This window comes from Pelodiscus sinensis, chromosome 3, assembly GCF_052426305.1.
Source record: "Pelodiscus sinensis isolate ZL-2025 chromosome 3, ASM5242630v1, whole genome shotgun sequence".
Taxonomy (NCBI): domain Eukaryota; kingdom Metazoa; phylum Chordata; order Testudines; family Trionychidae; genus Pelodiscus; species Pelodiscus sinensis.
This window is the reverse complement of record NC_143054.1, coordinates 172,720,329-172,732,097: the sequence shown is the minus strand read 5'-3', so window position 1 is coordinate 172,732,097 and position 11,769 is coordinate 172,720,329. Positions and strand designations below refer to the sequence as shown.

The following is an 11,769-nucleotide window of genomic DNA, read 5'->3' as shown; positions in this document are numbered from 1 at the left end:
TTACCTAGGTCGGTTGTCTCATTTTAGGGTAACCACTTGAAAGAAAATATGTGGAAAATGTACCAGCAAAATCTCCCCTTTGTGTTATCACCCTCGCTTCTGGGTTCGCGTGCATGCTCCTTTCTGAGCGCTCCAGCACTGGCTTTTCAGTCGTAAAACGCTTTCCAAGATGTGACTGGTGGGATGCCAGTTAAGCCAGCGCTGTCAAACTGGGATAATGGGAACGAGTCATCTTGCACAAGTAATTATGGGTGAGCTTTTAAACGGTTCGCTCAAAGAGAAACACACCCGGCAGGGGGGAGGCAGCCTTCATCACTAGAGGGAGAGATTTTTACAAATGAATCCCAAAATGAAGGCGCCTCCCTTCCCTAGCAACAAGTAGCAGCTGGTGGCTCTGATTAAGCTAAACCTGCCTCCTCTCCCTCTTTATCTCAGAGGCTCTAAGGAGAGAATTGACGCCACTCATAGCATCGCTGCCCCAGAGCCCGGGTAAGATCTTGCATCTAACGCTGGCCGAGCCCATTCCCCCTCTGCATAGCGCGTACACACCGTTATCATTTCGGTCCCGCCCTTGCACGGGAGCTGGAGCAGAGCCTGGGAGTTGTAGTCCTGACTTCCCGGCTATCAAACGCCTGTGGGTAGAGTCATTGACGAGACTACGTTTCCCAGGGCCCCCTGCTGCTCCGCCGGGCCACTGGCAGGGCTGGGTTGTCAATCAGGGGACGTCAGAGAGCGGAGAGCGCCCAGGCTTGTTATTCCCCCCTCCGGGGCCGGCTGAGAATAAGGGCTGCAGGAGCTTATGAGCGGGGAGGCAAGTGTCACGCCGATGCGCCTTAGCGGGGCGCGGGCCGGCGGGGCCACGTGAAGAGGCTGCGGGCCTGGGGGGAGGCAGGGGAACTCCTCCGCCCAAACCCGCGTCCTGGGGCAGCGGGGGAGAGGCTGCGAGGCTGGCGAGCGGCGATGAGGCGCCGAAGGATCGCGGTGGCAGCCGGCTGCTGCCTCTCCTTCTTCCTCGGCACGTTGCTGAACGTGCTGTTTATCCCGGGCTTTGATCACCAGCAGCGGCAGCGGAGCGGGGTGACCCCGGCCTTGGCGGGCTCGCCTTTGGACCTGCCCGAGGAGGACCGCGGGAGCCGCCGCTGGGAACTAGCCAGGCAGATCAGGGAGCGCTACGAGGAGGTGGTCCGCTACCAGCAGCACCGGGCGCCCGCGGCTGCTGCCAGGCGGCTGGTGAGACCGCTGGAGCGGCGGCTGATGGACCTTGCCCAGCCGCGGACCTCCTCGGAGCAGGCTGTGCGGCCGGAGAAGGGGAAAGCGCCACCGCAGGCTGACAGCCGAGGGGTCTCCCCTGCCGGGGCCAAAATCGATCTGGCCCTGGAGCCGCCGCTGCTAGGGTGCCGGGACATCCACAACGTCACCCACGTTCACTACCTCGGCTCCGGCTACACCAAAGCGGTCTACAAAGTGGTCCTGAACCGCACGCTGGCCGTGGCGCTGAAATCCGTCGATTTTGGAGGGCACGACATCGAGAACTGCGTGCGGCAATACGCGGCGCTGGAGGCGTGCTACAGGCTGGCCTCCTACAAACTCGTCAAGGAGATGGTCCTGCTGCAAAGGCTGCAGCACGCCAACATCCTCCAGGTAAGTCGGGCTGGGGCTCTTGGAGAGGAGTGACAGGTCGCTGGCGCGGGGCCGCTGGACGTGACCCCGGAGCCAATGGTCAGGCTCGGGGTTTCTTTAAAAACGGCTGGGTGTCCGGGGGAAATGTGTCAAGGATTTGTTTCTCACCGCGGGCAACCTGTTGGCGCTCTTCAAAACGAGGGAATAAACGTCCGAGGTAACCGCAGGAAGGGGTGTATCTCCTGGGGAGTTAACTGCATATGTGCGGTGTAGGGAAGAACTAGGAAGCTTTGCTCTTGCTGTACCTATAAGAGTTACCTTCCCTACACTGGTGTCGCCGGTGCTCATAGTTCAGAGAATAAATAGCATTTGTACTACCGCTGCTGACAGTCCCAGTAGGGGGTCGAAAATATCATCTTGTGATAACAAGCCCCCCTTTAAACGTAAATGTAACATTATTTGGACAAGTATAGTATAACTACAACAGGCTTTGAGACCAATGTTTATCAACTCAAATACTTTTGATACAGTTTTGTAAAGATTGGTAGGTCTTAGTTCACCATCATTTACATTTTTATACACAAAATCCCTTCTGCTGTATCATCTGCACAGCTCTATCGTTTCTGCTGTCTTCTAACCAGTTACGATACGGGACAAATAGGAAACCTTTATACACAAGCACTCTCAATACATGCACCACTGAAGATCCTGACAGCCTCTGTGAAGTGACTCATTCGATCAGATTTACCCCTGCCTGCCTTGTGTACCATAGCAGTGGGGAAAGATGAATATTAGCCATTTTCATTGTGCTAATTGGTGCAGAAGTAATGTCATGATCGGAGAGGTATGGTTGTGCCTGGCCTAGCGGCCTTTTCTGGTTATTCTTACACCAAAGCAAAACCAAAGTGTGCTGCTGCTAGAAGAAGGAAGTCTACGGAGATACAGAGTCTCCCAAAACGCGTACAATAAAATGTCAACCCTAAGCAATATAAACAACTCCGCTTTCCACGAATATTAATGTGATTACTCTCCTCAGTTGTCAGTGTGGCAGGTATTTAGTTTTAGTGTGTGTTTTATCGCTGGACGTTAAATACACAGAATCCTGGCAAATGGAAGATTAGAAGGACTAACTGTAACAGAGCGCAGTATTATTCTTTCTTATACTCTACGCTGACATTTCTTGTCAGATATGTTGCATCTTAGGACTTTCAAACATCCCACATTCATTTCAAAGGGGTCATTTCAAAAGTTGAATTGAAATTCCTGTTACGTTTCACACCGGGTAAAGCATTGATGAAAAATACATTAGAACTTTACAAGCCCTGTAGCTAGCTTGTAAAAGGAATCAAACAGGTAGTTTTTAACTTGTTCAGGAGCAAAAGGTACTAATTCTTCCATAAGAACTAAAACTCTAAATGAACAAAACAGTCAATTTCCATACACTGGAAGCCAGACGCTAGTTCAATATCGCCTCGTGAGTACATGCAGGGATTGGGAAGCCAGTATCTATCTTTCTTTCTTGGGATAAAACATTTCTGTAGTTCTAGAATAAAAAAGTCGGATACCAAATAACTAAAGCGTTTGCTAATTGTTGAATCCGTGCTGCCAAGTATAACTATAACACATAATTAAAGCAACATCTCGCACACTACACTATAGCCTCTGTTTGAGGTTACATCATAGGGAGTCACTGAAAATCCATCCTCATAGGAAGAAATTCAAACTATTACTGTAGTGCTGAAGAGGATATCGATAATGGTTTGACAGCAGGAAATAAACTCAATTTTTAAACATTCGTTTTCAAGTTTTTTTTCTGCTACTCCTAGAAAGCAATACGATGTTTCTATTAGTTGGCAAAAATGATGGTTTATATTAAACATTTTAGAGTTGTAGTTTCTCTGGCTTCCTCGGCGGGTTTTCATGATCCAGTGTATTCCTTTCACATGTTATTCAAAGAGATACTTTCATCGGATGCAGAGAATAATTTGGAAATAATTAGTCATCTTCACAAAAATAGAAGCCAAACTTCTGTCCTGCATTATCTATGCAACGAGCAACAACAACAAAATCCAATGTTTACACATGTGTAGACACTAGGGTTCCTTTAAACTTGGATATGCATTATGGAACATCTTATTGAAAAATCTGCTCACGATCAATGATTGTTTTCTCCACCAAAAACTACAGGAAACGTTGTCAGTTAATTCCCCGTTTTACTGAAGGCCCCTATAATAGGTAAATGAAATCAATCTTCTTCATGTCACATTTTCCTTTGTGAGCAGTCACGTTGTGTAGAAGCTGAACTAAAACAAACACATGAATAGGCGCTTCAAAAAAATGCACGCCCAGCCTCTGAGCTGGGAGAATGTTCTAATGTGCAAAAATCCCTCATGTTAATGATGTATTGAGAAATTACATGCCATCTAATTACAAAATAGATTAAATTTAAATCAGAAACATGTTTTCCGTGTGGCTCAGATTCTCTCCATTATTATTATTTTGGCTGCCTCCTGTCTCCTCAGACACTAGTAGAATTTCCTTTGACTTGGTTGCTCTGATCAGATTGCAAAGGCGCTAGAAAAGAATTGGGAAGCCACATGCATTCGCTGCCTTTTTGTGTTTCATTCATTTTGGAAAGCTTGGAGCGAAATTGCTGCAGTGAGTGAACACTAATATTTGATAAGACTTACCTTGTAAAGGCTACTATAAAAACCTAACAGACTTTATCTAGTCCCAGCTAGGCAGACCTATGGTCCAGGAAAAGAGCTGTAATCTCATACTAAGGGTCATCGGGGGGCATATACAACGGGGAACAGCGAGCGTTTTCTAAACCAGCTGGCTATTTTTTGTTATGTCTATTCTCAAATCCCCGATAGGACGTGATCCTGCATCTACTGAGGTCAGTGACCAAATTAACGTAGGATCTGGCCTCTCACACGTATCCATCGGTTTCTGCCAGCTAGAGAAGAAAAACTCAACATACTTTCCTCAACCTATTCTAGTCTTTGACATAAGCACCCATTTTAATGACAAAAGTGAGTTTTTAAAGGGCCCAGACCATTTAACTGTTGCTAAATTAATAACAGCACAACTGTATGGCTTGAGCTAAGAAAAAAACTTTTCTTAGCTCATTTTCATCGAGTTTATTCATCCACTGAAGAAACGCAATTGAGAGTCCGCAGTTTGTCCTGAAACGCCTTTCACTTTCTGCTTGTATGCAATGTATCCATCAATCACTGAGTCACTTCATTAGCAAAATGGACTCTCCTCTGTGTCTGCGTTAGACAGATAGTTAGAGAGACAGTGAGGTGATATCTTTTCCTGGACCAGCTTCTGTTGGCAAGAGAGACGCGCTTTGACACCCACCTTGGCTCTCTAATATCCCGGGGCCCACAAGGCTAAAGCAATGCTGCTGCATCAATTGCCAGTGCTATTTCAGCGGATCTTAATTTAGCGAAATACAAGAAAGACTTCTGCCTGCTGCTGGGCGTAGTTTTAAAAATAACTTTCTGCTTCATCATCACGGGCCTTTAGTGGAAGGAGTTCTGGAGACCAGCTGAAATGACTGCCCGGGGCTGCCTGGCCACCCTTTCCCGCAGCCCTTTACACTCCCTCTCAGGTAAGTAACTTTGGGCCATCTCAGAAGTGTGGAAAACACACACGCGTGATGGCTAAAAATCTCAGAAGCCAAGCCGCTCTCGGCCCAGCGCTTCGGCTAGCTGCCCCGACAGCTCAGGAGGCTCACGCTGGGTTTTCAGTAGTAATATGTTTACTGCGGAGTTTGACAGCCCTGTAAACCAGCCATAAAATATGGCACTTTTGTGCCTCGAACTTCCCCTTCCAATTATGCCTCCCCCCGCAACACGCAGGGAACACTTAACACCCCTAAGCCAGCTGCGGCCAATTATTGTCCCGACTGGCGGCTGGAGCGGCTCAGGGCTTCCCATCCAGTCGCCTTGCTTAGCCCCTTTCAACAGCGCTCCCAAATAGGAAAGAGACGTCAGAGTGAATCCAGCTTCCAGCCACCTTCCCCTATCTGCAGAGAGTGCGAGAGGGGTTTTTAGGAGGGGTGGGGGAGAAGAGACGCCCCCACCCCATAGAGTCAAACACAGAAAGATAAATAGCGCCCTCCCCCCACATGCACAAAGACCCTACACACACGGACTCACAAAGCGGGGTGCAAGGTTACCGGTGCCGAGTGGCTTTCCCCGCATTGCACAGTCCTGGCGCTGCAGCGCCAGCCCTGCTTAAGCCTGTGCGCGGGGCTATCTCGGGTGATTGTGTCTGAGTCTCTCGGGGTGGAAATCCAGCTTTTCTGTCCTGTAGGTTCAGCCCCAGGAAAGGGGATTTTCCGGTAAATCTCTCGCGGCTGACAGCCTGAAGTGTAAGATAACAGACGTGTTCGTTACTCCCGTCTGGCCTGGCTCTTCTCAACAGCAGATCCCTCGCCCCTTCAAGGAATCCCTGAACATCCCGGGTTAGGCCCGTTAGGGCAAAAGACCCGCTTGCAGAGCGCAGCCTTGTAGGAGCGCGGAGCCAAATGGGGCGCGTCACGCCCATCCCAGGAAATGTTGAGAGCCTGGCGAAGGGAGCGCGGGTCGCTCAATGTGAGCTATGGGGTGAGCTGGTGTGAATGTAAAGCAAACAGGAGGCGCCTTTCGCTTTACAGTGTTTGTATTTCCCGTCCCCGAGTCAGGGCTGGCCTGGCTGGTGGGGCAGAGGCTCTGATCCAAAGGGCAAGGCTGGGAACTGACTTGTCAATCACACCCACTGCTAGTTTAGATCGCTGCGAGTTTTCTAGACACATTACTGCCTCAGCAGCCATTGTGACGGGCAGGTGCAGAGTAAAATGGAAACGTATTTGGTTTGGAGTGGGAGAGAACGGGGCAGTTCATTAAAGTTGATTTAATAATGAGGGGCATTGGGGGAGAGGGGGATTTGGGTCACTGATTTATTGTAACACAGGATTTAGCAGCCCACTAATTGCTTTGCACTAGCTCTATGAAATGCTGTGGCGGATCTCCTTTTCCTTTCCCTTTCCCTCTCCACTGTGGGTTTTTTCTCCCCTTGCAAAGTTAAAATATTTATTTCTGAATCCAGCTTTTCTGTGCAATTATGGAGGCAGCCGGATTAGTTTGCTCTAATTCCTCCCTCCACTCTGGCTGTATCTAGGGAAGAAAAGAAAATGAACCACAATTTGCTGTTAATCTCAGACAATGAATACAGTTGTAAAGACACTGGCAATGTTTGATTTACTGTAATAATATAATTACAGCCCTTGTAGATCTGAATTAAGGGTGCTGCCACTCATGGCCATAAATAACCCTTTTGACTAGGTCTCCCCTTACATTGTTGAAGAAGAATGGAAGGGTGTGAAGGTTTGAAACTGACATAGGTTTTGTGACAGAACAAGATTAATTTTGAACTTTAATAGGTGTCTTTATAATCACTTAATGACACAGTTTAATATGTGGTACTGAAAAAGAGCTTCCACTTCATCCAAAATCTTTTTTTTTAAGTGAGTTCATTCTGAAACTGTGGCAGATTGAGGTGGAAGAGGAGCAGGGAGTGACCAGATAGTAGACCAGAAGCTTGTTGACTAAGAACAACCCCTTTTGTAGTTTGTCAATTAGTGTTCAAGTAATCACACTTTAAAAAGCACAGTCCAGTTTATGACTTTATCCCACTTTAAATCTAGAATAATTCAGCTGTCTTTAGGGAAATTATTTTGACTTTACATTGGTGTAAGTGGCCTTGATTACTCTCAGAAAATGTGTTATGTTAAAAATAGAAAAGGTATTAAACCAAGATTTTGCTTCTGGTGTGAACAAATCCACCGGTGTTTGAAAATGTTTTAGGTGGTCATGACATAGATTACCTGCTTATTATTACAACCTGCTAACACATCACTTGTTCCTCCTTAAATAGAATGATGTAAAGTCATGTTACCATCATGTTAGTTAACATGTCTTCTAACGTGATGCTTTTCCTCAGCATAGATAAATCCAGTTGGTGAGGTCATAAGCAGAACTCTCCCCCCTTTTTTTAGTTTGAGACTTAAATTGTTGAGGTCTTAATGCAAACCCTGGTACATTTATTTTGAAAAAATAATTTCTCCAAGTGTTAAATAATTTGTTTCATTTAGATGCCACACTAATTTTTAATCAACAAAATTTGCATACAACATGGGACCAGGCATGAACTCTAGGAGAGGGTCACTTGTTGTTTCAAGAAAGTGGGGTCCCAGCAGGGAATCAGGAGCTCCAGTCAAGAAACTCTTTGCTAGTAGCAATAGAGAATGCTTAGTGATGAAATGAAGAGCTTTTATTTGTACTGCATATTTGTTCAGCTTTCTGAGTAAACTGTGGTATAGCATCATCAACAAAGAGCCCTGGCAAGATGGTAGCTGATCACATGGGGAAATTGTAGTTATGAAATTTGGACTGGGAGAAGAATATAGAAATTTCTCTTTTAATGGAAATTTCAAATCAGAGTCCCTAATTAGAATTAACCTACTAGAATGAAAACTTGGGATTGTATTATGTGATTGATCTGCATCCATAGATAAAGGGCACAGTGTAGCTCCAGAGGCCTGTCTACACTGGGAAATTTTGTAACTGATGTTAACCTGTTTTTATTGGAAAAGGTTTCAGGAAGTTTAAAATACGTTAAAATAAGTGCACACCATGATTTTACTGTTTTTTTAAATGAGTTTAGATGAACAAGTTTTTTAAACATTTCTCTAAGGAGCCTAAATCCTCAAAGTGATGTCAGGATTCAGAAGCCAAGTCCCAGTGATTTTCAGTGTAAGAAGGACTCCTAAGGATTAGATTGCAAAGAAACGTAGGCATGGCAACACCTACCTTCTAGGCACCCTGCTGCCTAGTGGAATTCACAGCCCCAGGTCAGGAGTCCAGGCTGCCCTATACAAAGGGTGGGGGAAATTAGATGCCTGAGAAGTTGAGTCTCAGCTTCTGTTTCACTGGCATCTGTCTGTGTTAGCCAGCAGGAAATGCTGAGGAGAGGGGTGGGGTCTGACCCCCATGTCTCTTTCTATTCAGAATGGTGAATTCTCTCCTGGAGCCAGGTGCCTAAGTCACCTTAGCTCTTTCTCACAAAGAGAGACTCACCACATTATAGCCAATAGCCAGATGGTCAGGCACAGGGGAGGAGGGGTGGGAGAGGATCACATGGGCTATGGGAGATCTATTTCAAATCTCCTACTCTAGCTGATTTTAGAGCAGGTCTCCCCTCCTATTGCTATTTTGACCACCAGGCTATTGACAAGTGAAATATTCATTTGAGTGGGGACCTACTTCTCCAGCAAAGGCCCTAACCACTGGGCTCTGGAGTTGGTCTCTTTTGAGCCCAGTAAATGTTTATTTAATACAGAAGGGAACAGATTCAGTGGGACAGGCTAATAGGACTCACATCAACTACTACCCTATAGCCTCCTGGTTAAGGTGCATATCTGGGAAACCTGGATTTAAATCCCTGCTCCAAATCAGGCAGAGTGGGGATATGAAAACAGAGCCTGCATCAGAACTCTACCCACTGGGCTGTCAGGTATTCTGGGACACACACATCTAGATTTTTAGTAAGGTTCTGGTTGTCTTTTATGCAGGGAAGGCATGCTCTGAGAATACCTACCAGATTTGATCTTGTAGGCAAAAAAGATGGAGAAATGCCTAGCTGGAGAATCCCACTATGGGTGCAACATTGGCACTGAGTAGCTTGGTGATAGTACACTTTGGTGGTTTTACAGCTGCTCACTAGCCGAAATTGAAGTATCTAGGGAATTTGGGCATTGACAGAGAGAAGTGGCATCTGCATGGGGTTTTTGAGGTTCTCATTGGTGTTTATGTTTTGGATTTAAGACCATGAAGTGGGTGTTAGCTACCTACATCTCCCTGTAGCTCTATTACTAAGTGCTTATGTCACTTTTTGAAAATTACCCTACCCTGTAATGTGGGGTGGCAGTACAAGACCTCTTTGTTAGTTAAGGAGGAAAACAGTGAACAGTGCCACCTGTTGAGAGAGACAGCTTGCTGCAGCTCCAGTACATCTCCACCGCCCTGGGGAGCTTGGGGTGGGAATGGAGAAGGTCAGGGAGAACAGACAGATGCAGCTTGGCGAGGAAAGATGAATTACACAAAGTGCTTCTTTATTGCAAGAGTGCTTCCCAACAGGCCCAGATGTTATCCTGCACTTTTAAGAGTGAAGAAAGGATCTGTTAACAAGAACTCCAGTGCTGTTGGAAGCACAGAGCTGATACAATTGCAAAACAGCCATAACTATTCATGTCACTATTAGACAAGCCATATGCCTCAATTCTAAAGTGTCCAAATAATGTTTTCTCCCACTGAACTATGTGGGACTGTAGAGGGGATTTGACTTACATAGCTGTTGGCAGGAAGGGATTTCCATGAGGCAAAACTCATAAAAATCATTAAAGAGCTACACCTTCATTACTCATTTTCAAATACATCGTTCATAAAAACAAATCCCATTAATTTGTTGAATGATTTCTGTGATTGTTCCTCTGTGTTATGTGCCATGTAAATTACTCCAAAGACTCGGTTTTGAATTTCTGGTGTGTTTATGGGAACTGATGACTTGCAACCTTATCAGCCTTCTCTGCCTAGGATCCCGGCAGTCTCCTCTCTGTGCAGCACTCTGAGACCAGTGACACCATTTCACTTTTTGCAAAAATCACTGTTGCTACTTGAAACTTTTCACAGACACACTATGCACATTAGTCTGGTGGCTATTCTGTTCAGGATGCTATTTTTCAATTAAATACAATATTTTGTGTAAGAAGGATTCCAAGGGCAAACCAGCTGTATTACCTACCAGTTGGGCTAATTGTAAAGTAGGTAAGTACTATTGTCCAATTCCTTCTTTTATTAGATAGCTAGCAAAACAGAGAGCGTTTATATGACTAGTTCAAGGCCACACATTGAATCTGCCAGAGCTGAGGTTAGACATAGGATTTCCTGGCTTCCAAGATCCCATCCAGCTCATGTTGTCTTTTTAGAGTTGCATCCTGCCCTTGATCAGTGGGTGTGCCCTCATTAAGTTGAGGAAAACTTGTCTCATTCCTTCCTCCTATCATGATTCTGTCAAGGATTTGGCCCACTTACACTAGCAATTAAAATCCTGTTCGGAAGGAACTCTTCCCGACAGCTGTTGCAAACAAACAAACAATTCAGTTCCCTAGCTTCAATTGCATTTTGACTGCAAAATGCTTTGTAGCATCACCCCTCCTTGCAATGGTTTAACCCACTCTTAAATGTTATTTTGCCCAAATTATTTTGGTGCTTTCATACTCACCACACACACAGCAATTGTAACAGCTGCAGTTCTAAGGTGCCTTTAGGGCTTGTCCCATAATACCACTGCTAGGGTGTGTCTAGACTACAGGGTTTTTTTCAAAAAAAGTGGCCTTTTTTCGAAAAACTTCCCCTGCATCTAGACTGCTGCCACATTCTTTCGAAAGTTAATCGAAAGAATACCACAGTTTTTTCGACCTCGTTTTAGGACGAAGAATGCCTTTTTTCAAAAGTGCTCTTTCAAAAAAAGGCGCTATGTAATGCAAAATGTGTTTTTTCGAAAGAGAGCATCCAGACTACTGGGGTGCTCTCTTTTGAAAAAGCAGCTTGCTTTTTTGAAAGTATTGGTTGTAGTCTAGATGCTCTTTTTCAAAAGAGGCTTTTTTGAAAGTATCTTTCAAAAAAGCCTCTTTCGAAAGAGGCTTGCAGTCTAGATGTAGACCTTCTGTGCATGGGGTATGGCTGTGGAGTAATTTCCGCATTATTAAATTGAAGGGTGGGGATTAGCCAAATCAGTGTGTTGCCACCCTTGTGGCAGCCTTGTCCTCAATGGAGAGAAACTATTGACGGGTGCAGAGTCACTCAGACTGGAGTTAAAGACCACATTCTCCAGCACTGTGACATCTGAGGAGACAAGGTGGTGGTCATGCATTGTATGTATCAACCAGTGACTTTTTTGGAATCTTTGCAGTAAAGTCCAGATTGCTAAAGGCATTTAGGAACCTAAAGATGCAAACAGGCATCAAGTGAAGTGTCTCTGTGCCTAATTCTTATTGTAATTCTCTTCTTTTCTTATGCCTACTGAAAACTGGACAGT

The 11,769-nt window shown here is 45.4% G+C and overlaps 1 protein-coding gene across 2 annotated transcripts in view; it reads left to right on the top strand.

Annotated features, from left to right (window-relative positions):
- Window positions 1–711: 711 nt before the first annotated feature.
- The window catches only part of PKDCC (protein kinase domain containing, cytoplasmic), a 50,656-nt gene continuing 39,598 nt past the window's right edge, over window positions 712–11,769 (top strand). For both annotated transcript variants that reach the window (XM_006133974.5, XM_006133973.5), the window contains exon 1: window positions 712–1,641. In XM_006133974.5, the coding sequence (XP_006134036.3) occupies window positions 961–1,641 (681 nt within the window). In that variant the 5' untranslated portion in view covers window positions 712–960. The remainder of the gene's footprint in view (window positions 1,642–11,769) is intronic.